Consider the following 26,888-nt stretch of genomic DNA (forward strand, 5'->3'; position numbering starts at 1 on the left):
GCTGTTGGGCGTCTGGGTTGGAGCTGTCGTTGATCTAACTGATTAATAACAGTTCGTCGTATTACTGTGGTGCCAGCTGCTGCTCAAATTGCTGCTGCAGGCGCAGCACGATGCGCCAGAATCATACTCCAAACACGATGATCTTTCGGTAGTGGCACGTGGCCCTACGGAACCCAGTCTTCCAGTGACATTCCTGCAACCACCGCTGCCAGCACTCACGTATACAAGCTGCATTCCTGCCAAGTCTTTGTGCAGTATCGTAGAAGGAACCTCCAGTTCCTCGTAGCCCTATTGTAAGATCTCATTCAAACTAAGTTAGACGTTGATAATGGCATCTTTGTCGCCTATAAAGGCATTCTTAAGTACAATCAACTCACCATGCCCAAACTGAAAGGTAACTAACTCTGAAAACCGATACAGCCTGTATTTAAAACAATCCTGATTTGTATTCCCATAGTGGCGCTACTAGCGCCAGTCTTATGCGACTGGTTCGAAATTTGAATAGACATCATCTTTGAAATGAAGAAACACGCTTACCAACTTTCCTTTATGTCGCTCAACTTCTTCTTGATGTTGTGATTTCTTTTTCCGTTAGTGTATTTTACCCTGTCGCACACGAATAGATACTCTTTGGCGTTAATTTAATGGCTCGTTGCACATAGCGATGCGTAGGCTAACTGAAGAGAGAGCAGTCTTAAGATGGTTGCGTCCCGCTTCCGTAGCACAGTGATCAGCGTGTCTGGCTGCTGTATGGAGGAGGCAGGTTCGATTTCCTGTACTTCCAGAGATTTTTCCTAGGTGCGAGGACTGAAATGGGGTGTTCTCAGCCCCGTGTGCCCAACTGAGGAGCCACTTGACCAAGTAGTAACGTAGCCAAGGTCGAGATACTCGAGAACGATCGGCAGAGCGGTGTGCTAATGCCATGCCCTTCCGTACCGCATCCAAATCCCTCCACTGGCAGAGGATGACACGGCGGTCGGTCGGTCCCAATTGGCCCGTCTGGGCCAGAAGGTGGAGGTTTGCTTTGCTCCTATCAAAGAAAACTATCGAGAAAATTTGGAGAACTGGTTTTTGAAGCTGACTACACAAGAATTCTACTGCCGCCAACGTACCTTTCGTGTAAGGACCACAAAGATAAGAGATAGTAGAGATCGTATGGAGGCATATAGATACTCGTTTTTCCGCCGCTCTCTATGCGAGTGGAACAGGAGAGGAAATGAGTAGTAGTGGTACATGCAACTCTCCGCCACACACCATACGGTGGCTTAAGCTTGTACGTAAATATAGATATAAATCTCTTGGTTGTTAATAAATGAAAAGCACCAGTTTGTTTTTGTTCTACAATATTACTTTTACTGTTAACCGGTTTTCGGCTTACAAGGCCATCTTCAGACATTTAGTAAGTATTATCAGCAAAGAAGTTACAATCTTTGCAAACAACATTGGAGGAGAAGTAACACGTCTAGACTTAAGTACAAACATACAGTAACATCTTTGACAGTGTGGTGGCAATGCAATGAAAAAATAAAAATTGAACAGTACATAAATAACAATGGAGGAGACAGGAAAACCTTTAACACAAAATAGGAATAGCATGCCTACATAACAGTTTCTATTAATAAACAAAACTAATGAAATAAAATAAAATTAGTACTATACAAGGCTACTTCAGGAGGTATGAAACATGGAGAGTGATAACCAAACCAATTAAAAGAAGAGACTATTATCAATGTAACTACAGAATACTTAAGGAACTTGTGCAATATCAGTAAGATAAACAGAAATAAATAAATGCAGGAAAATGGAAGCGTTTGAAGGAACCGACAGTAAATGCGATCTTTGAAAGTGTGGTGGTACTGCATTTTGACATTAACAATATAATCAAAACAGTGGCTGTGTAACAGTTTGTATTAAATAAATGAACAAAGTAAAATATGAACAATATTTGATGCGACAAGTACAAGGGGTGTTAAACATGGACAGTAATACAAGTGCCAATTAAAAGAAATCCTATATGGACTACAATAATACTGTTGGTTGTTATTTTCTTGTTCACAGCGTAATACCTTGTCACTCTCATGTATGATGACCTCCTGACTAGTGGTATTTTGCAAAGTCGCGTTCCAGTTATTCAAGCTGAATTTTTAGTCGATATTATTTATCCGCTTGTTTTTCATCTGATGCTTGTACTTCTTTTTTCATCTTCCCACTAATCCATCGAGAACCTACACACTGATAATGACGAGACGTTCTCTAAGCACAGTGTCTGGTCTCTCGACAGGATGGTAGCGACGCCGCTGCTGCTTCTGTCGACGCTGGCGTGCCTGTCTGCGATGGCGGCGCCCGCGGGTAATGCGACCTCCTCGGCAGTCGCCGCCCCCGCCGCCGCCCCCAGCGCCCCGCTGAAGCTGCGCCGGCTGTCGGGCGGCAAGGTGGTGGAGGGCGGCGGCCGCTCGGACAACCACCTGCTGCTGCGCTCGCTGGGGCTGTCGCGCCGGCGCAGCGGCCACCACCGCAAGCGGCTGGCGGCCGAGTCGCGCCGCCTCGCCGCCCCCGGCGACTCGCACGTCTTCGTGGTGAAGCTGCCGCCCGACTCGCACTTCTACGGCCTGCAGCAGCCGCACCCCAACGACGTGACCAAGGTGCGGCCGCCCGTCAGCTTCGCCGCCAACGGCAAGCCGTCCGCCGTCTACCACTGGAACCTGCCCGCCAGGCACCTCATCGCCGCCAAGAAGTCGCGCGCGCGCACCGCCCCCTCCAGGCTGCAGGCGTCCGATGACAGCGAGGTCGGTAGCACTTTTTTATTTACTCTTTTTCTAACAGATGTGACGTGAAGTCACGTAAGAGGTACGCACCAATTTTTACGTCATTTGATGGTTGAAGCACTGCTATTATGAATGCTACAGAAATATACTACTGGCCATTAAAATTGCTACACCACGAAAATGACGTGCTACAGGCGCGAAATTTAACCGACCAGAAGAAGATGCTGTGATATGCAAATGATTAGCTTCTCAGAGCATTCACACAAGGTTGGCGTCGGTGGCGACACCTACAACGTGCTGACATCAGAAAAGTTTCCAACCGATTTCTCATACACAAACAGCAGTTGATCGGCGTTGCCTGGTGAAACGTTGTTGTGATGCCTCGTATAAGGAGGAGACATGCGTACCATCACGTTTCCGACTTTGACAAACGTCGGATTGTAGCCTATCGCGATTGCGGTTTATCGTATCGCGACATTGCTGCTCGCGTTGGTCGAGATCCAATGACTTGTTGCAGAATATGGAATCGGTGGGTTCAGGAGGGTACGCCGTGCTGGATCCCAACGGCCTCGTATCACTAGCAGTCGAGATGACAGGCATCTTATCCGCATGGCTGTAACGGATCGTGCAGCCGCGTCTCGATCCCTGAGTCAACAAACGGGGACGTTTGCAAGACAACAACCGTCTGCACGAACAGTTCGATGACGTTTGCAGCAGGATGGACTATCAGCTCGGAGCCCATGGCTGCGGTTACCCTTGACGCTGCATCACAGACAGGAGCGCCTGCGATGGTGTACTCAACGACGAACGTGGGTGCACGAATGGCAAAACGTCATTTTTTCGGATGAATCCAGGTTCTGTTTACAGCATCATGATGGTCGCATCCGTGTTTGCTGACATCGCGGTGAACGCACATTGGAAGCGTGTAGTCGTCATCACCATACTGGCGTATCACCCGGCGGGATGGTATGGGGTTACACGTCTCGGTCACCTCTTGTTCGGATTGATGGCACTTTGAACAGTGGACGTTACATTTCAGATGTATTACGACCCGTGGCTCCACCGTTCATTCGATCCCTGATAAACCCTACAGTAGGATAATGCACGACCTCATGTTGCAGGTCCTGTACAGGCCTTTCTGGATACAGAAAATGTTGGACTGCTGCCCTGGCCAGCACATTCTCCAGATCTCTCAACAAATGAAAACTTCTGGTCAGTGGTGTCCGAGCAACTGGCTCGTCACAATACGCCAGTCAGTACTCTTGATGAACTGTGGTATCGTGTTGAAGCTGCATGGGCGGCTGTACCTGTGCACGCCATCCAAGCTCTGTTTGACACAATGCCCGGCGTATCAAGGCCGTTATTACGGCCTGAGGTGGTTGTTCAGGGTACTGATTTCTCAGGATCTATGCACCCAAATTGCGTGAAAATGTAATCACATGTCAGGTCTAGTATAATATATTTGTCCAATGAATACTCGTTTATCATCTGCATTTCTTCTTGGTGTAGCAGTCGAACATTTTCTGTATCTAGAAAGGCCCGCGCAGGACCTAAAACATGCGGTCGTGCATTATCCTGCTGGAATGTAAGGTTTCGCAGGGATCGAATGAAGGGTAGGGCCACGGGTCGTAACACATCTGAAATACACTCCTGGAAATTGAAATAAGAACACCGTGAATTCATTGTCCCAGGAAGGGGAAACTTTATTGACACATTCCTGGGGTCAGATACATCACATGATCACACTGACAGAACCACAGGCACATAGACACAGGCAACAGAGCATGCACAATGTCGGCACTAGTACAGTGTATATCCACCTTTCGCGGCAATGCAGGCTGCTATTCTCCCATGGAGACGATCGTTGAGATGCTGGATGTAGTCCTGTGGAACGGCTTGCCATGCCATTTCCACCTGGCGCCTCAGTTGGACCAGCGTTCGTGCTGGACGTGCAGATCGCGTGAGACGACACTTCATCCAGTCCCAAACATGCTCAATGGGGGACAGATCCGGAGATCTTGCTGGCCAGGGTAGTTGACTTACACCTTCTAGAGCACGTTGGGTGGCACGGCATACATGCGGACGTGCATTGTCCTGTTGGAACAGCAAGTTCCCTTGCCGGTCTAGGAATGGTAGAACGATGGGTTCGATGACGGTTTGGATGTACCGTGCACTATTCAGTGTCCCCTCGACGATCACCAGTGGTGTACGGCCAGTGTAGGAGATCGCTCCCCACACCATGATGCCGGGTGTTGGCCCTGTGTGCCTCAGTCGTATGCAGTCCTGATTGTGGCGCTCACCTGCACAGCGCCAAACACGCATACGACCATCATTGGCACCAAGGCAGAAGCGACTCTCATCGCTGAAGACGACACGTCTCCATTCGTCCCTCCATTCACGCCTGTCGCGACACTACTGGAGGCGTAGCCCAGCTTCATGGAGACGGTTGCGAATGGTCCTCGCCGATACCCCAGGAGCAACAGTGTCCCTAATTTGCTGGGAAGTGGCGGTGCGGTCCCCTACGGCACTGCGTAGGATCCTACGGTCTTGGTGTGCATCCGTGCGTTGCTGCGGTCCGGTCCCAGGTCGACGGGCACGTGCACCTTCCGCCGACCACTGGCGACAACATCGATGTACTGTGGAGACCTCACACCCCACGTGTTGAGCAATTCGGCGGTACGTCCACCCGGCCTCCCGCATGCCCACTATACGCCCTCGCTCAAAGTCCGTCAACTGCACATACGGTTCACGTCCACGCTGTTGCGGCATGCTACCAGTGTTAAAGACTGCGATGGAGCTCCGTATGCCACGGCAAACTGGCTGACACTGACGGCGGCGGTGCACAAATGCTGCGCAGCTAGCGCCATTCGACGGCCAACACCGCGGTTCCTGGTGTGTCCGCTGTGCCGTGCGTGTGATCATTGCTTGTACAGCCCTCTCGCAGTGTCCGGAGCAAGTATGGTGGGTCTGACACACCGGTGTCAATGTGTTCTTTTTTCCATTTCCAGGAGTGTATAACGTCCACTGTTCAAAGTGCCGTCAATGCGAACAAGAGGTGACCGAGACGTGTAACCAATGGCACTCCATACCATCACGCCGGGTGATACGCCAGTATGGCGATGACGAATACACACTTCCATTGTGCACTAACCGCGATGTCGCCAAACACGGATGCGACCATCATGATGCTGTAAACAGAACCTGGATTCATCCGAAAAAATGACGTTTTGCACATTCGTGCGCCCAGGTTCGTCGTTGAGTACACCATCGCAGGCGCTCCTGTCTGTGATTCAGCGTCAATGGTAACCGCAGCCATGGTCTCCGAGCTGATACTCCATCCTGCTGCGAACGTCGTCGAACTGTTCGTGCAGATGGTTGTTGTCTTGCAAACGTCCCCATCTGTTGACTCAGGGATCGAGACGTGGCTGCACGATTCGTTACAGCCAAGCGGATAAGATGCCTGTCATGCTAGTGATACGATGCCGTTGGGATCCAGCACGGCGTTCCGTATTACCTTCCTGAACCCACCGATTCCCTATTCTGCTAACAGTCATTGGATCTCGACCAACGCGAGCAGCAATGTCGCGATACGATAAACCGCAATCACGGTAGGCTATAATCTGACCTTTATCAAAGTCGGAAACGTGATGGTAAGCATTTCTCCTCCTTACACGAGGCATTACAACAACGTTTCACCCCAGATCACGTAAGAAACAGACTGACCGTCGTTACGACAGAACAGGCAACCGAAAAAATAGTTTTCCCGTCGGTCAACAGATGTCGCAGGCGACGCTACAACGCTAACTGACCTGTCCACGTTGCGGAATTGGCAACGCTGTATCTTCGGTGACGTGAGTGACACTGATTTGCGTTCGGCTAGAGCGCTGCGCGCGAAATGCATTCGTCACACTGCTGACTGTAGCTAATCATCGGTTGTGGTTTTTCCCGAGTTTTCAATCTAAGAATGTAGATTAGCTCCTGTAATTCTACAAACCAAGTTTATTTCTCACAATCATATGCGAAATGAAATAAATGAAAAGTAACACACAAACATTTCTGGCGAGTTACTGTTTAAATGCAGACTGTATTGCAGTCACATAGGTTTTTCACTCGCCTTCCATGTCGTCTATTTCCTCTTTGCTATACAGCTCTTCTCATACGGATTATGGTGGTAAAAAAGATATCCACGTGCAGGTTAACACTAGAAAGTTTTCAAAATCCTCACTCCGTTATGATGCGAATTAATGCTGGACATATTTCAGTGACAGTCATTTCAAATTAAAATTCTTTTACGTTGCATGTAACTTATCGTAAATGATATAAGAGTGGCACAAAACGATGAATTTTGGATTGTTATAGAAAGGGGGCTGCAAACGCGGTAATATACAAGTGAAAGCGTGTTTTTGGAGCATATTTTGGAGGTGTCAACTTTGAAGAGCCACAGACGGCAAACCATAATTATGTTAAAAATTTACTTTGTACAGTTTAAAGATAACCCGCAAATATTCGCAACAGACACAGTTATTACTGGGGATATCCGCACTCGCGCAGACCTGTTACTATAAGTAGTGTTGTTTTCAAGTGAAAGCTCTGAGAGGATTATTAGCGCACAGATTAAAAAAAATTAAAATAGGCAGCGTCTATAGTTTGCATGTTATGCTCGTTCTCTTCTATTCTCCTCCCTTCATTCCAGTATAAACGCTTGTTCACAAGTATAAACGAATGGCAGTGAACATTGTTCACTTCGTTCGCTCTAGTATATACCAGGATTTAGAGGGACCGGTGACCTAGCAGTTAGATGACGGCTATTATTCATTTATTTCATTGTTGCGATTTCAGCTCTAGAGCCATTTTCAAGTACCAAGGGAAAGGTCTTGTAAGGTAGTGCTTCTTAAATTGTTTACCAAATGTTACCACACTATGCTTTGTTTGTTATCCATAACTTATATTGGTTTCAGTTTTCACATTGCACACAAAAATCCCACTACAGCCAAAATTACAATAGTGAAGTGTATAAACAGTTTAAAAAAGTCCAAATCGCAGCAAAGATTTCATTTAAAAATTGTATGATATGATTCTTGTACAGGAAGGGCTGCCACGTTATATCAGAATATAAGATCGACAAAATTTAGATAGGATCGAATGCTTAGGGCTCTTTATTAATTCTTACTCGTAACTATTGATTTACCTGAATTTAAAATCCACTCCCGTAACCTTTCTTTATCTTTGACGGGAAATCTGAACATTTTTAGATCAGGATTTGTCCGTCTACTCCTTCCACAGTTGATATACTCGCAGGCCCTCGGCACGACGACTCGATCCACCACTACCGGTATGTCAGAAACAGCTGTACTTCACAGACGCCAAATGGTGGAAAGCTGCATGCGTTCGGACGATGTTGCCACATATTTCACAGAACGGAGTGCCATCTAGTGGTTGCTGCCACAAGTAAGGGTGTGACGCTGTTGCCGCCTGGTGGCTTTCCCTGACAAGGGTTGCCTGCTAGACCAAGCGATTGGGCAATCTGTTTCTTACGTGATCTGGGGTTTCACCAGGCAACGCCGGTCAACTGCTGTTTGTGTATCAGAGATCGGTTGGAAACTTTCCTCATGTCAGCACGTTGTAGGTGTCGCCACCGGCGCCAACCTTGTGTGAATGCTCTGAAAAGCTATTCATTTGCATATCACAGCATCTTCTTCCTGTCGGTTAACTTTGGCGTCTGTAGCACGTCATCTTCGTGGTGTAGCAATTTTAATGGCCAGTAGTGTACATCATGTCATGGTTTTTGAAATGACGTATATTTCTTTTATAATTAAACATGACGTCCAGGTCGTATCTTCGTCATTTTCATGGCGTTATAATAACTGTACTTAAGTCTTAAGTATTAATGCTCACTAGTATCGCCACCTGGTGACGTGGTTGTCATCCTGAACAGCGCAACGGTTTTCCGTTGTCTTGTGGATAAGATATGTGACTCCATACTTACGTATAATGTGTTCATCCAAACCTTGGTATGTTTTCACACTGTGCTTTAATATATTTGTTTTTAGTGGGCAGTAACTACTATCATGCACTATGTCATTTAGTGGAGAGCCAAAGAAACTGGTAGACATGCCTAATATCGTGTAGGGCCCCAGCGAGCATGCAGAAGTGCCACAGCACGACGTGGCATGGACTCGACTAATGTCTGAAGTAGTGCTGGAGGGAACTGACACAGTGAATCCTGCAGGGGTGTCCATAAATCCGTAAGAGTACCAGGGGTGGAGATATCTTCTGAGTGGCACGCTACAAGGCATCCCAGATATGACCAATAATGTTCGTGTTTAAGGAGTTCGGTGGCCAGCGGAAGTGTTTAAACTCAGAAGAGTGTTCCTGAAGCCACTCTGAGGCAATTCTGGACATGTGGGGGTGTCGCATTGTCCTGCTAGAATTGTCCAAGTCAGTCGGAATGCATAATGGACATGAATGGATGCAGGTGATCAGACAGGATGCTTACGTACGTGTCCGCCATCAGAGTCGTATGTAGACGTATCAGGGGTCACGTGTCACCCCAACTGCACACACCCCACACCATTACAGATATTCCACCAGGTTGAACAGTAACCTGCTGACATTCAGCGTCCATGGATTCATGAGGTTGTCCCCATACCCTACACGTCCATGCGCTTGTTAGAATTTGAAACGAGACTCGTCCGACCAGGCGACATGTTTTCAGTTATCAACAATCCAATGTCGGTGTTGACGGGCCCAGGCGAGGCGTAAAGCTTTGTGTCGTGCAATCATCAAGGGTACAAAAGTTGGCCCCTGGCTCCGAAAGCCCATGTCGATGATGTTTCGTCGAATGGTTCGCACGCTGACATTTGTTGATGGTCCAGCATTGAAATCTGCAGCAATTTGCGGAAGGGTTGCAGTTCTGTCACATTGAACAATTGTCTTCAGTCGCCGTTGGTCTCGTTATTGCAGGGTCTTTTCCGGGACGCAGCGATGTCGAAGATTTGGTTTTTACCGGGTTCCTGGTATTCACGGTACTCTCGTGAAATGGTCGTGCAGAAAAATCCCCACTTCATCGCTAGCTCAGAGATGCTATGTCCCATCGCTCGTGCGCTGACTATAACATCACGTTCAAACTCACATAAGTCTTGATTACATATCTACGTATTTGAATATGCATGCCTATACCGGTTTCTTTGGCACTTCAGTGTGTTTCCGGTACTTCGCGGATTTTTTAAAGATTTATCTGATGATGATGATGATGATGATGATGATGATGTATAGACGGAAAATTGTAATTAAGGTACTCTCCACACAAACCGTGATTTCGATGTTTTTTTAAATTTTTTTTTAATAACGTCCATAATAGCCTCCATATTCTTTTTCTATTGCTTCTCAGGCCAACTAAAGAGGACCTCAACATAACTATTTCTCTTTTCCTTCATCCTTCTCTAAAATTCTTTCATTCTGAAAGAACGAGCTCTGCTCATCTCAGCTGGCCATTTCACTCCAGTTCTTTTACCGTTTATTTTTCTGGGGAATTTTGGATTTCTTGACTTCTAGGCTGAATGGTGTATGTCGTCTTAAGTCTCCTGTCCAACCTGCGTTTCGTCTAACAAGGAAACATCACCAGCTTGGTCTCACAATCTTAGGAGAAAATAGCACAATTGCGAGATATCAGCCAAAGAAATCTATCCTACTCCAAAATTTGAGCCTTAATTCAGATGCTGTTCTTTCAGAAGGTAATGACAGCATACCGTCACAATTATGGCCCAAATTTCCCCGTGGGATAGATTGCTGGGACTCATATCTTGCAAGTGTGCTACTTTCTCCTTAAAATATGATATCAACTTAAGGTTGTTTCCTTGAAAGTTCTTTTTTGTATTGTCTCCGCACACATCTGCCTTGTCCGTTTTCCTGTTTTGCAAGAATGTGTGGAATTACTTCGTTAATTTTTGTCATTCTTTCTAGACGTCCATAGAGTGTAACACTTCTTCTCCTGATCTCATCTGTTATTTTAGGGCACTATATGAATACGTTTTCTTCTTAGATCTCAAAACTCAGTTCCGTATACTATTACGATATCGTCTGCAAATGTCAAATAATTTATTTTTTCTTTCGAGCTACCCAGCTTTATGTAGTAATTAACTTTTTGCTGTTAGTATTTTCCACTCTCTTACAACTTTTGCCAGCTCACGACTGAATAACACTGGCGACAAACTGTCTTCTCGTGTGACTCCTGACAGAATTCGGTACTAGAAGTTGTTGCAAACAATTGAACTATAGATATTATGTTTGTGAGACTTTGTTTAGTTATTTCAAGAGCTTCCTGTCTATTGCAAATTCCTTCACGGTTTCGAGGCGGCAGTCTCTGTCTATCGGATCACAATACTTATTAAAACTAACAAACAGTAACACTATCTTCTTATTTGATATTTTTATTTACCAGTTTGATTAAGGTTTAGAATTTGCTTTGGACAAGACCTGCGACTCTTAAATCCAGCTTGATATTTTTCAACTTGTATATAAAACTGAAAATGTAATACATCCAGACAAGCCTTTGATAATATTTTCTGTTTTACGGGTAGTAATTAAATGCCTTTGTAATTATTGATTTCTGTTTTATCCCCATTTTTATGAAGAGGGTGAACTAGCGTATCGTTCCAATTTTCTGGAACGGTTTCAATGACCCAGACCTTCTATAGTTTTTCTTTTTTAATTGTGACACCTATATCTTCATTAGCTTCTAGTTTCTCTGATGCAATACTATCTTCACCTCTGGCTTTGTTTTGTTTTAATTGTTTGATGTAAGTTTTACTGAATCGATACTTCGTAGTTTTGATTTTCCATGTGGAACATTCCAATAGAATTTAGTTCTTTTGTCGGGTTATCACAGTTCAATACCTTTTCAAGTACGCTGCCATTAGGTTATTGCTTTCTTCTTTGTTACGTGCGAGTTTTCCATTTTCTACCCTGAAGCTTTGCGATACCTGAATCTACCCAGACATGTTGTTGTTGTTGTAGTCTTCAGTCCTGAGACTGGTTTGATGCAGCTCGCCATGCTACTCCATCCTGTGCAAGCTTCCTCATCCCCTAGTAACTACTGCAATCTGCTTGGTGTATTCATCTCTTGGTCTCCCACTACGATTTTTACTGTCCAAGCTGCCCTCTATTACTAAATTGGTGATCCCTTGATGCTTCAGAACATGTTCTGCCAACCGATCCCTTCCTCTAGTCAAGTTGTGCCACAAATTCCTCTTCCCCCCAGTTCGATTCAGTACCTCCTCATTAGTTACGTGAGCTACCCATTTGATCTTCAGCATTCTTCTGCAGCAGCACATTTCGAAGGCTTCTATTCTCTTCTTGTCTAAACTATTTATTGTCCATGTTTCACTTCCATACATGGCTACATTCCATACAAGTACTTTCAGAAAGGAGTTTTTGACATTTAAATCTATACTCAATGTCAACAAATTTCTCTTCTTCAGAAATATTTTATATCGTCTCTACTTCGATGATCATCATCAGTTAATTTGCTCTCCAAATAGCAAAACTGATTTACTACTTTAAGTACCTCATTTCCTAATCTAATTCCCTCAGCATCACCTGATTTAATTCTTCTACATTCCTTTATCCTCGTTTTGCTTTTGTTGATAATCATCTTATAGCCTCCTTTCAAGATACAGTCCATTCCGTTCAACTGCTCTTCCAGGTCCTTTACTGTATCTGACAGAATTACAATGTCATCGGCAAACCTTAAAGTTTTTATTTCTTCTCCGTGAATTTTAATTCCTACACCAAATTGTTCTTTTGTTTCCTTTACTGCTTGCTCAATATACAGTTTGAATAACATTGGCGATAGGCTACAACCCTGTCTCACTCTCTTCACAACCACTGCTTCCCTTTCATTCCCCTAGACTCTTATTACTGCCATCTGATTTCTGTACAGGTTGTAAATAGCCTTCCGCGCCCTGTATTTTACCCCTGCCACCTTCAGAATGTGAAAGAGAGTATTCCAGTCAAAATTATCAAAAGCTTTCTCTAAGTCTACAAATGCTAGGAACGTAGGTTTGCCTTTCCTTAACCTATTTTCTATGATAAGTCGTAGGGTTAGTATTGCTTCGCGTGTTCCAACATTTATACAGATTCCAAACTGACGTTCCCCGAGGTCGGCTTCTACCAATTTTTTTCCGTTCGTCTGTAAAGAATTCGGTTAGTATTTTGCAACCGTGACTTATTAAACTGATAGTTCGATAATTTCACACCTGTCAACACCTGCTTTCTTTGGGATTGGAGTTACTATATTCTTCTTGAATTCTAAAGGTATTTCCTCTGTCTCATACATCTTGCTCACCAGATGGTAGAGTTTTGTCAGGGATGGCTCTCCCGAGGCTATCTCTAGTTCTGATGAAATGTCGCCTGCTCCCGCGGCCTTGTTTCGACTTAGGTCTTTCAGTGCTCTGTCAAATTCTTCCTGCAGTATCATATCTCCCATTTCATCTTCATCTACTTCCTCTTCTGTTTCCATAATATTGCCCTCAAGTACATCGACCTTGTATAGACCCTCTATATACTCCTTCCACCTTTCTGCTTTCCCTTCTTTTCTTAGAACTGGTTTTCCATTTGAGCTCTTGATATTCATACAAGTGGTTCTCTGTTCTCCGAAGGTGTCTTTAATTTTCCTGTAAGCAGTATCTATCATACCCAGACATGCAGTTCTTGAATGTTTTTCTTTAGTCTCTTGGGTAATATTTTTAAATGTTCTTCTGTAGTTTGTTTTCTTCTTTCTAAAGCATCTCTTATGTGCCCTAATAATTTCATCTGCTTCCTTCTTTTCAAACTGACAGACTTTCCATTTACTGCTTGTTTCTCCGTTACACCAATAGTTCCTAACTTCTTTTTTTGTCTAAGTTCTGCTTAAGTCTTGTTACTCTACCATTTCTGTTTTTCTTCTCTCTCTCTCTCTCTCTCTCTCTCTCTCTCTCCCTCTCTCTCTACCGCTTTTTTTTTACAATTACATCAACAAATACATATATACTCCGGTAGCCACCTATGGTGCCTGGCAGAAGGTACGCTGTATCACTACTAGTCATTTCCTTTTCTGTGCCACTCGCAAACGTAGCGAGGGAAAAACAACTATCTACATGCCTCCGCAAAACTCCTAATTCTCTTATCTTCGTGGTCTTTACGCGAAATGTACGTTGGCGGCAGCAGAAGTATTCTGCTGTCATCTTCAAATGCCGGTTCTCCATTTTTTTCTCAAAACTGTTCCGCGAAAAGAATGTCGTCTTCCCTCCAGTGATTCACACCTGAGTTCTCGAAGCATCTTCGTAATTCTTTCGAGTTGTTCGAACCTACCGGTGACAAATCTAGCAGCCCACCTCTGGATTGCCTCGATGTCTTATTTCAATCCGACCTGGTGCTGATCCCAAACGCTCCAGCAGTTCTCAGGAACAGGTCGCACTAGTGTCCTGTATGCGGTCTCCTTTAGAGATAAACCACACTTTCCCAAAGTCTCCCAATAAACCGAAGTCGACCATTCGCCCTCCCCACTGAAGTTCTGACATGCTCGTTACATTTCGTATCGCTTTCCAATGATAACCCCTGATATTTAAATGAAATGACTCTGTCAAGCAGCATTTTATTAATGCTGTACTTGAACATTACTTTGTTTTTCTCACTCATCTGCTTTAACTCATATTTTTGTACAGTTAGGGCTAGTTGCCCTTCATCACACCAACTTGAAATTTTATCTAAGTCATCTTGTATCTTCATACAATCAGTCAATGACGACACCTTCCTATACACCGTAGCATCAGCAGCAAACAGCGCAGATTGCTGCCCACCCAGCCCGTCAGATCATTTATGTATACAAAAAATAACAGCGGTCCTGTCACACTTCCCTGGAGCACTCCTGATGTTACCGTTGTCTCTGATGGTCACTCGCCGTCGAGGAAACGAACTTGGTTCTATTACTTCGAGTCACTCACATATTTAGGACTTACCCCGTACGCTCGTACCTTCGTTAACAGTGTTTAGTGGGGTAACGTGTCAAACGCTTTCCGGAAATCTAGAAATATGGAATCTGCCTATTGCCCTCCATCCATAGTTCGCAATATGTCATGTTACAAAAGGGAAAGCTGAGTTTTGCACACTCGATGCTTTCTGAAACAGTGCTGATTCGTGGTCGATAGCTTTCCCGTTTCAAGGAAATTTATTGTATTCGAACTGAGACTTTGCTTGTTCTCTGGAACTATTTCAAATGCAAGCTGTTTAATCGTTCCTGTAAAGTTATTGGCGTCATTACGCACTTCCTACGCCATCTTTTGAATATCACATTCCTTTTGCTTCAAAGTTATGATATTAATTCTCTTATTCGTCCGTACTGGTTTGTGTCTTGATTTTATGTTTTGAGATACATCTGATATGGGCCTCAGTTGGCTAGTAATCTAGTAGTCGTTTTTTGAAGTTGCTGTCATTATTTTAACTTCGAATGAGCTGCATATGTCTACTAACCTTGAGCCATTTGTTCTAGTTTTCTTGTGAGGCAAATAATTTCCAGTAACCTTTCGAAATGATTTTCTTTCCAGTTGGACATTGACGTCGACAGTCATGACTATTATCATTCTGTTCTTCTGAACTTTCGACAACTTGTTTTTTATATCTTCCCAGAAGATTTTTACTTTTTCTTATTTCTTATTGTTATCTTCATTTCTTGCTGCAATGCAGCTGAATATTAAGTAACACCTATTCTTACATTTGATTGTGAGAACATTCTATCACTGAAGGACTCAAAATCAATAACATTGCGGATTATACTTTTGTGAATTCCAAAGCCTGTTCCTAAAATTCTGGGATTTAAGTTGGAAAGTATAACTGCCGATTTACCTTTAAGAATTCGATAGTTTTCACTATACATTGTGAGTTCATCAGCGTACCTTCTTCCTTGGATGGCTGCTATAGGGTGTTGTTGCTGTTCAAAAATTTTATCACTTGTTTATTACGAACTTTGCAGAGGCAGTGAGTATTTATGGTTGGAAATACTTCCTCTTAAATTCCCTCTTCAGAATACAAAGGTTTTCATGGGCTCCCAAACGTTCCTTGCGTAATGGTGCAGGCATTCCAGAATCAAACCATTGTCTGCACTCCTTTGATGAGTGTGGATTTGTCACCTGGAGTAATATTGGTTATTTCATCACACATCGTAGTTATCCTACCTTGTAATGTGGCTAGACATTTGTTTACCAGAGTTAAAACTACGATTATTTATCTTACAGTGTCCTTTTCCAACCGCTCAAAACGCTGGGTGTAGACGCGATCGAACACCGTCCGGTTCGGGAATTACTGAGAAACTTGGAAGAGCCAACCGTGACAAAACTTGCCCACATATTGTGCAGTATGCCTAAGGGAAAATACCCTCATACGTAAAGGAAGAACGTAATAATTCCAACTGCAAAGAAACCGTGAATATAGCCCAACCATCAGTTTAACAACTTGTGATTACAAAATACTGACAAGAGTTGTTTCCAGAAGAGTGGAAAATCTGCTAGGAACCGACCTTGAGGAAAGTCAGTTTGGATTCCGGAGAAGTGTGGTATCACGCGAGGCAGTGCTGGCTCTACATCTTAGAAGATAGCCGGAAGAAAGCTCAACCTGTGTTTATAGCCTTTGTAAATTTAGCGAAAGCTTCTGACTGTGTTGGCTGGGTCTGTTAATTTGAAGGCAGTAGGTTGAAATAAGCGTTATTTAAACGTGTGTAGAAACCAGACTGCAGTTATAAGACTCGAAGGGCATGAAAGGGGAAGCAGTGATTGAGAAGCGAGTGCGACAGGGCTGTAGCCTATCCTCGATGTTATTCAATCTATACATTAAGCGAGGAGGAGTTTCTAAAGGCAATTAAATTTCGGGAAGAAGAAAAACTTTGATTTGCAGATGACATTGTAATTCTCTCACAGACGGCAAAAGACTTGGAAGAGCAGTTGAACGGAATGGATCGTGTCTTGAAAAGAGATTATAAGGTGAACATTAGCAAAGAAGAGCAATGGAATGTAGTCGAATTAAATCAGGCGATGTTGACGGGATTAGGAAATAAGACACTGAAAGCAGCAGATGACTTCTGCTATCTGCATGGCAAAATAATTGGTGATGCTCGAATCAGATAGGGTATAAAATGCAGACCGGTAATGGCAATGGCTATAAAAGCGTTAGTTGACATCAAATACAAGTTTAAGTGTTACGACGTCCTTTCTGAATGAATCGAGCTGGGAGAAAATAAATTAATGGCACGACTTGACCAACAGAGATGTCGGTTGATAGGACACTTCCGACTAGAAGTTCGTGTGATACAATCATGCTATTTATCTAATAATTAAGTTGGGACACCTTCCCCAGTTCTCACATTTTCGTCCGAGAGGTGCACCAGTGGAGATACAGAGAATCACATCCACGATATTCAGAAGACATAGTGGTAGTACGGCGTCCTTATCTGCAAACTGTGTTTTGGATTGGTGGCTCGGCTGTGCTTTGCTAGTCTCAGAGTAAAGGGCGTTGTAAAGACAAAAGTCTAAAGAGGAAGAGAATCAATTGAATGGCTGTTGTGTAAATTATGAAAGAGTACTCGAATTAAAAACCCTCTGTGATGTAGAGCGGAGATCTGAGTATGTGAACGGTCTATCGATCCATTTATAGAATATCAACGAACTGATTTGCTTGTACAAGCGTTTTCTTAAATATAACAGTTATTATAGGAAACTTTAAGAGTTTCGTGGCAGCATTGGCAGACGACGTGAGTTCTCTTTCCAGCACTGCAATTACGCAAGAGGATACAAGGTCCTTCACATACTGCTGGACCACGGTTATCGGGTACCGATTAACGGGCATCGATCAGGAACAAAGTATGTTAGGTAACCAGAATGTTTTGTAAGATACGTGACAGAAAGTTCAACATATCGTAATACGCAACGTAGGGTTTGGTAAGGGAACGGACCCTACTCTTATGCAAGAAGAAACTCATCACACAAGGTATGACGACAATAAGTTTGTTCTATGTCTTATTCAGAGATGACGAGGCTTGCACACGATAGACTAGAGTGGAGAGCTGCGTCAAATAAGTCCTCCGACTGAAGACGACAACACAACGACAACAACAACAATCCCTAGCTATCCTAGCTATGTGCAGACGGAGTCAGTCTTCTTCGCCGTCTTACCAACGGGTACAGTCCGTCTGCTCTCTCCTCGACCTTAATATTCTTCTCAAAATAACATAGCAGAAACACTCGATCTTGTCAGAGTAATATCCTTCCATCGCACTCCAGCCACCGTCGAAGTATTTTTATGTAGCAGCAACCCGACTCGGAATGATCTCCCGCATTATGAGAAACAAATAACACCTCCAGCTTCAAAAGAAAACTTACGGCACAGTTATTTAAAAAAGAAAATAATACTGTCCTTCGTTCTGTACGCACCATTTACCTCATTGTAGCAAACTATTCAACTTTCACACCAACCTTCTACACTCTCAAGAGCCCTCAGCTGGAGCAGTCTGATTTTCTTTCTCTGAGAACTCACTATGCCGTAAAATCTCACTTTTGCACATACATAAACATATTTTGTAACTTCTACTTTTACTGTTGCTCTCGATACTATCAGCAGTAGTTATTGCAGTAGGTCGCTAGTATTATTAGTACTATTTGTTCTAAGTCTGTACTGTTATTGCAAATACCATTGAATTTATCCAAATCTTGTATCAATTCTTTTAGATTCTGTTAATATCGTTTTATTGCTATGCATCACGTCAAAATAATTACCATTCCTTAAGAAGCTGCGATGTGTTGTATGTGTAAAACCCTTGTCAGATTTATGAGAAATCAGCGAAAGATCCAAAATGCAGACTCTATAAGGAACTGGTGAAACAATTGATCGAGTCTTGTGCTGTTGCAAAAATATTGCTCAGACATGTTACAAGCAGAGGCACGGTGACATGGCACGAATTATCCACTGGAACTTGCGCCAAAATTAGCAACTGAACCAGCGAAGAACTGGTGCGACCCCAAGCCAGAAGAAGTTGTGGAAAACGAAAATACCAGATTACTTGGGACTTCTGACTTCAGACAGATCGAATGCTGATACACATTACACCAGATATCACAATTGTGGAGAAAAAATCCCAGGTAACAGCAGATTCGACGTGTCTTAGATATGTTTTAGAAAATTAATCCAATAATGACTAAAACTAAAGCTGAAGCTTAAAACTTAAATTTGGAAAAATTGATTTGGAATATACTGCCTGCCGGCCGCGGTGGTCTCGCGGTCCTAGGCGCGCAGTCCGGAACCGCGCGACTGCTACGGTCGCAGGTTCGAATCCTGCCTCGGGCATGGATGTGTGTGATGTCGTTAGGTTAGTTAGGTTTAATTAGTTCTAAGTTCTAGGGGACTGATGACCACAGCTGTTAAGTCCCATAGTGCTCAGAGCCATTTGAACCATTTGAATATACTGCCTGGCTTTTGGGAACGACCTGGCGCTTCTGTGTCAGGACACTCAAACAGCACAAACTCTTAAGGAAACAGCAGAAAGAATAGGACTCCAAATACCATTAGAGAAAAACGAGGTCATTAGAGACAGAGCACAAGCTCAAATTAGGGAAGGGTGAGGAAGGAAATAGGTCGTGCCATTTCAAAGGAACCATCCCAATGTTTTCCTGAAGCGATATAGGGAAATCACGGAAAACCTAAAGCAGGATGGCCGGACGCGGGTCTGAACCGTCGTCCTCCATAATGCGAGACCAGAGTGCTAACCCCACCTCGCTCGGAAACCACTCAGGAGACTGGCGTATATCATACAAATTATGAAATTCATTGCTACAAAATAAAAACAGCTTTCAAACTTACAAAGGATATTTATAACGAAAAACGCATCGCAAAATACACACAACTGTGACACAACAACACAGTAATCAAACTAGAGTATCTTTATGGGGCTGAAACAATCATTTCTAACGGAAAGAGATACGTTGAAGAAATCCGAAAGAGAGAACGAAGAGCTATTGGGAAAATTTTAGGTCCAAATTATACTAATGGAGGACTATACAGACTAAGTACACTAACACTTATTCGCATATGAGATAAACGAAAACTAAAATTCCTTGGGCCTATTAAAAAACTGGAATTAGACAGATTGTTAGACCTACGAAAGTCTCAGCAAACGTAAAACTGAAGCTATAAAATGAAAGTGTGCAATGAAATACGACATGGAGGAAGTAGGAATATCAGAACTTGATATATCAAACACAGAAAAAGTTAATGAGAACATTCATGATTCGACAGCTGGCCGAACAGAAAATACAAGAACACCTGAATAATTTCTTCTGACTAGCTTTTAAAGGGCCCATTCTGAGAGAATGAAAGTAATGTGGGTTCAAAGGATAGCTAAAGCAAAACTCTGAAGATGCCCTATGATACATCACGTGGTCAGGTAAGGTCCAAACGTGAATAATAATAATAAGAAGAAGAAGAACAATGCAAAAAAACTGGCAGTGGAAAAGTATACACTCCGAGCCACCTAGCTTAGAATGATATCAACTTGCATGCGGCAGAATATCAGTAGCTAGACAGTTTGTTAAACGTCGTTTAAATTTTTTCTGCAGGCATCAAGATGGAGTTGGGCCTCAAAATGTACAGGCTCAGTATTGCTGAAAGAGAGTTGCAGGTGTTTCTGTGCAAGCTCTAAAACGATAAATCCGTTATGACGATGCTGGCAGGTGACACTCAAGTATTTCGGAATTTACTAGGCTAGACAAACTCGGATGAAGGACTAATGACTGAGATGTTCAAACAGCGTTTTTGGAAGACCCAGATGACCAACCTGAAAACGAACAGTGTGGTCAGAGTCATTAATATGTACACTGTGCCAGTATTAGGTTATTCATATAGTATAGTCAACTTGTGTAATTACTTACACTTCGCAACTGCAATACAACTGCTTACCGGTTACGAAAAATCTCTTAAGAAATATCGAACTCTATCAATTGAAGGAGCATTGTGACTGGGGTTTATGAATGAAAGAGATCTTGTGGATCTCAACAATCAAAATCAAAGTTAAATAATCAGACTGAGAGTTTTTTTTTCCTTGAAATAAAATTCAACACAGTTACATCACTTAATAAAAAAGTTCAGCTTCACTGTATCTCAATCACAAACACGTTTTAGTGACAGACAGAGAATTAATCTAAAGATGGCCAAACCTATGCAATGGCCACATCCTGAGGAAGTCCACCAAGAAAAAGCAACACAGACTTCCGAGTAGTTATTGCAAAATACTGAGGTATTTGTACTGCTGATAATACAACAGCAAATGACTGCAACAAAAATTACCTGAAGTATGTCAAAAGAGACCAGGAGGTTTTCAGCAGTAACTGTCGGTATGTCTGCAATATTCTGCAGATGGTACAGGACACAACTGGCTGTAAAAGTCTGATACGAACAGAATTCAAGATCACGAGCGATCCGGTTTCAAAAACCAATGGATTAAGAACACTGCTGGATTTCGCTGAACAGCCAGCCATAAGAAAATTGTAAGCTTCAAAGTACGATGGAAAATGACCAACAGTAAATCGAGTGGCATCTAACAGTATTAATAGACAGCACATTTTCGAATCGTCTGACATGTGTTCCTCATAAATTTAAATACAATTCGTGAATTACTGATATCACAATTCAAAACAATAACATATACTAAGGTAGATGTTGAAATTAAATAAATATAGTGAACTGGCAGAACCATAACAGAGACAGTGGAATATCGCACGTTGTTGTATACCACCAGTCATTTCAAGCACAATAATTATACCTCCGAGGAAAAGTTGTGATATTTGTAATAACACAGACGATTTGAAAATTCATGGGAACATAAACTAAAAGGGATATATATATATATATATATATATATATATATATATATATATATATATATATGTATATAAAGATTAGTATTAAATTTAAGACAAAAATAGTTAAAATAGTTACTGGTACTGTAGAAAACAGTAATTTAACCTGACAAAGATACAAGGGAGAGAATATGATGGCACCAGTGAGTTCCAGGAAAGAAAAATACTGGTAGACTTTTTTAGGTGGGGGTATTTAATTAATGGAAAAGATGTGGTGGTAAAGGAGCGTAATCGTTTGTTACAGGATACTGGATGAGTTGCAAATCAAGGAGAAAAGTTGTTACTGTTTGCGAAGTACATTATTAGTTGTCTATAAATGTTAGCTTTAGTCTTCTGAGAATCGTTTCCGAGTCCCTTATATACTACAGAAAATTATTTACAAAGGATAAAGTAAGATGTAATGCACATTAAGCGTTTTGCGGTGATAGTAACGAGAATTTCTGTTGCAGTGATGTGATAAAGGAAGGACTGTATATGCTTATCAGACAACGAAAAAATAAAAGTCTATGACAGTTTCTGTATTGCCCTCTCACAGAGTCAGAATAATTGGGAACTAGATGGGAAATTCTCCTAGAAAAACTTAAATGTAGGGAATTAAGAGTTTTTTGAAGCAACTGATGTGAAATATATTTAAAACAAGCTAATGCTGAACATCGTGAACAATGCAGGAAACGCTGTATGTCTGGTGTCTTTTGGCCCTGTAACGTGTGTGCATGTGCATGCGTGTGCGCGCGTTTGTGTGTGTGTGTTTGTATGTGTGTGTGTGTGTGTGTGTGTGTGTGTGTGTGTGTGTGTGTGTGTGTGTTTACTAAAAACTATTAACTACTTTAGCAGTTTTGTAAATTATCATCCAAGTTCGAGGCTCATTTTTTAAATTGTTTGTCTGCAGGTTTTCTACGTATCGCCGCACAAGCACCCCAATGACCATCACGGCCATCACTACCACCATCACAAGAAGCCATCTTTCAGTTTCTATGCACCCAAAATGTCACGCAAGAAAGCAGTCTTCCACAAATACTTTCCAGGAAATGGAAAACCTCAATCATTGTATGTTATTGCCAAAGCCAAGAAATCTGCTTCGTATCACAAACTGATGCTTTGAAATTTGTAATGTCACAGTCACGTGTTCTAATGTGTTCCATGTATAATAGTTTCCACACTTATGATCGAGGTGTATTATACATCTATTATACAATCGTTTCCGAAATGAACGGAGCGACCAACTTGATTCACAGAATAGCATCTGTTTTGTTAAGTGTAATTTTTCGTAACACAGTAAGTTACTAACATACTAACTACCAGTGATTTTGTGGCAACATTGTGATGAAGTCTGGATGAACAGACGACCAGTGAAAGTTTGTAGGTTACCGTACCTACAAGCATGAAATGAACTTCATGTACTTCTGTGTTAAATTGTGAGGACAAGATATAATTTTATCATTCGAGTTATATTGTGTACATATATATTTAAATCTGTTAACATGTGAAGAAGTAACAGATAAATAATCTCTTCCAGATGATGATAGCTTGTCAGAATGGGCATTAGAAATTCTACATACATTTTTTGTAGTTCTTGTTTATGGTGAGCTGTTTTTCCACCTGTTTGGGATTTCAGTCTAAAAGACTATTTTAACAAGATGCTATTTCCTTGTGCTACAAGAGAATGGTGCAAAGCAATTTATTTTGTTGTAATTATGTTAAATGAAATAACAGTTACATAAGTGAAAAATATGTAAGTTTCAGTGATAAACGTATGTTTTGTGGTAACAATTTCATAAAAACCGAACATCTTCCAAGTTTTCTAGTTCCTATACATAGTCATCTCTGACTGACACTCCCTAAGTAAGAATGACCAATGGCTCATGGTCCAGAGCTTGTGGGATGTTACGTGGTGATGGATTTGGTGGAGGGGGATATTATTCATCTCTGGACTACTGGCTTTGATAAAACGCATTTTATAAGCTGAGCCACTGGTCTTACGTTTGCCTTGCTTCACATAATCAGCCTGCTTGTGGACTATGTATAGTCACATCTGCAAAGAATCATCGTTAGTTCTCTGAATTTTCAACAGCAAATGTATATGAACATTTCGAAGATACAGACAAATGCAAAATACTTATTACAACATCACAGGAAATTAATAATCTTTGTGCAGTGTTCACTAAAAAGTGCTTATAACGATTACTTTCATAAAATAATGTGTTGGAGCAACATGTATTTCATCTACTGATATACATTGTAGTAACAGGCCACTTTTAACACCGAGAAATCTCTTAACGGAAATATAAAATAGAAACAACAGAGGTCATTGTCACTTCAGAAAGAAATGATTTTTCAGAAAAATTACAGAGTTCTGCATAGATAATGAGCATTCTGGGACTTTAATGTTAGTTAAATAGAAAAGAGTTCATTTTACATACTTAACTGAAAGATGTACAACACAAATATTGAAATTTGCCTGAAATTATATAGGTTTTGAACTTTTAAATATTATGTCCAATTTTTGTGGCAAAAGACTGCATTGGAAGACTGACTGTGAAGCACAACACAGAATTTAAAAAATTAGGAAGTTCATTTTTTGCAATGACAGAAGTAAATTATGAAAAAACTATATTTTATGAAATTGTATGTGGTAGCACAGCTTTATTATAAAGTAAAACTGTGTATCATCATTTTTATAAAATTTTATTATCCATTATCAGATTTATGCAATATTACTTAAAGAAGTTGTGTGGTGTGTACAAAAAATCACACATGATTGATCACTCATTTAAGTCTTTAACCACTATGTGGCTGTCTCTGGCTAGATACAAGAGCTTTTATTTTCTAACATGCTTATGTATGGACATGTCAGTGACTAATAATAATTGGATCAAACCATTTTATCAATTCAGTGGGCCATTTCTTGGACTTGAATAGTACATCAAAAAGTGCTATTAAAATATATCAAACAGTTCTATGACGTGAGCTACATGAAGTAAAACAAAATGACATATGTCAATGATGGTATAGTTATAAGAGTAAATTGAATGTATTGTAAGTTTTCAAAAATTTTCGATGGACATTCTTGAGCTAAATATGTTTTAATGTGTATTTGAGGAATTTGTATGCAAGGAAGCAGTATGAGTATCGGGGCAAACATACAAGTTCTTTTTTAAACAATGTGTTTAGTAGTTAATGGTCTAACAGACTGTAGATGAAGTACTTATTAAAGTAATATATTTTAATATTATGATACAGTGCATTATTGAAAATTATATGCAAACAATTTAAATATGCTGTTTCAGTTAGATCATGACATTAATAACACTACTGGCTACATGAAACAGAAAGATTGTTTGTTCACTTTAAAGTTTCTTTCTCATGTCTACTCATTTCTCACTTTTCTGTGACAAGCACACTGCAACTACAAATCATTCCACTATATACATAGTACGTCAGTTATCATTTATAACATATCTGTAATTCCCCACAAATAGTTACAATGTAATATGTAACATTTCTTTCTAACAGCAAGCACTTTTTTTCTTCATTATGTAAGTGCAACACACACTGATTCTGTTTTTCGTAAATATTTGTGGACTTGTGGTTATTAGTTCACTATATTCCTCTTGGAAATACTGCACACGTGTTGTTTCTTTCATTCAGATTCCTTAGTGACAGTTCTACTAAATTGCAATAATGCCAAATTAATTCCTGACATGTAGTTCAATCGATGTCCTGAGCCTTGTATGTGTATGTACATTCTCTCTCTCTCTCTCTCTCTCTCTCTCTCTCTCTCTCTCTCTCTCTCCCTCTCCCTCTCCCTCCCTCTATCCCTCCATCCCTCCCTCTCTCCCCCTCCCACTCTCCCCCTCCCTCCTCACTCACTCATTCACTCCAAACACATCCACACACAATGTTTTTTTTCTGTTTCATGTAATTATTAACGTTATATCACTTAATTATTGAATATTGTGTTTGTTGTTGCATGATATTTTATTACTTAGCAGTGTAATGAATTAAACTATATAATTCTACATCTAACTGAAATGTATAAATGCAATTTAACTGAACTACTGTTGGAGATAATATGGCATGTTATATGTACAGTTATGTGAAGAAAAATTTTGAACTTATTAAAAGAATGAGTGACAAATAAATGTTTAAATTCTACATTTTGAACCAATTCAAATGACTTTAGTGTTAGTAGAGTAAGAGTATATTAATGCACCATAAAAAGACATAACTGAAAGAGGCAAATGCTAACAATACAAATTTTATCAGCACTGAAATGAGATTATGTAGTATGAATGAAGGTAGATTGGATTTACTGATAGATAAAAATAAATGAAAAAGTTAGTGACAATGACTAATGCAGTGAAAGTAATCACTTTGTACCTGTCATACAGTTGAGTAAACAAATTGCAGCATATGTATCTGTTGAAAAAATCATGAAAACCAGAAAATACGATCATCTGCACAACAATAGACATTCTATTGAAAATAGTGAGTATGTAAAATAATGTACAATTGGGAGGAATATTCTGAAACACTTAGAAGTTATGTATAAAAAATCAAATTAAAAGACTATTTGAGGTACACTCAAAACAGGAAATACTTTAAACTGAACTTACTTACAGCAAAAAAAAGGCAAACGGAATTTATGTAATGATAATACTTAAGGGATATAAAAGATGGACATTATTATCATTATTATTATTACCAACAAACTAAATATTGAAATAATATTTTGATATAAGATTGGCTCTTTGTGAATATTTCTGGGAATTATACTTGTAAGTGGATCTTGTTGATAGCAACAGTGGCATTGTAACAATACAACCAATGTCACTGAGAAGATGTTATGAGGGCACACCTGCTCATATTAGCAGTGGAAAAACAGTTTTGGCCAGATAGTTCAATCCACCAGAAACTGCACACATTGTAACTAACTTCTTCCAGCACGGCAGCTTTGGCCCATTCATTCATCACAGCACCTCCAAGCAGGACTGTAGAATGTGGCACACACATGCAGGATTTAACAAGGTCTCTATGAGTTGATAATACCCTGTGCTAAACCTCACAGAAAGGATACAACTTCACGTTTTCTCATAAAAGCAGAGCTTATTTCAATTTCAGCATGGCTACCATGTCAGTTTTAATGTACATAAAAGAGGAATTATTTATCATTTATTTAATGCAATGATTT

The 26,888-nt window shown here is 41.2% G+C and overlaps 1 protein-coding gene across 1 annotated transcript; it reads left to right on the top strand.

The window, feature by feature from the left end:
* Positions 1-2,417: 2,417 nt before the first annotated feature.
* Positions 2,418-25,909, top strand: LOC124593907 (the record flags this gene model as incomplete). The annotated part of the gene is made up of 2 exons (XM_047132258.1): positions 2,418-2,786; positions 22,587-25,909. Coding segments are annotated over 2 exons (582 nt in total), but the record flags the coding sequence as incomplete, so codon positions are not given.
* Between the last annotated feature and the right edge of the window lie 979 nt (positions 25,910-26,888).

This window comes from Schistocerca americana, chromosome 2, assembly GCF_021461395.2.
Source record: "Schistocerca americana isolate TAMUIC-IGC-003095 chromosome 2, iqSchAmer2.1, whole genome shotgun sequence".
Lineage (NCBI taxonomy): Eukaryota > Metazoa > Arthropoda > Insecta > Orthoptera > Acrididae > Schistocerca > Schistocerca americana.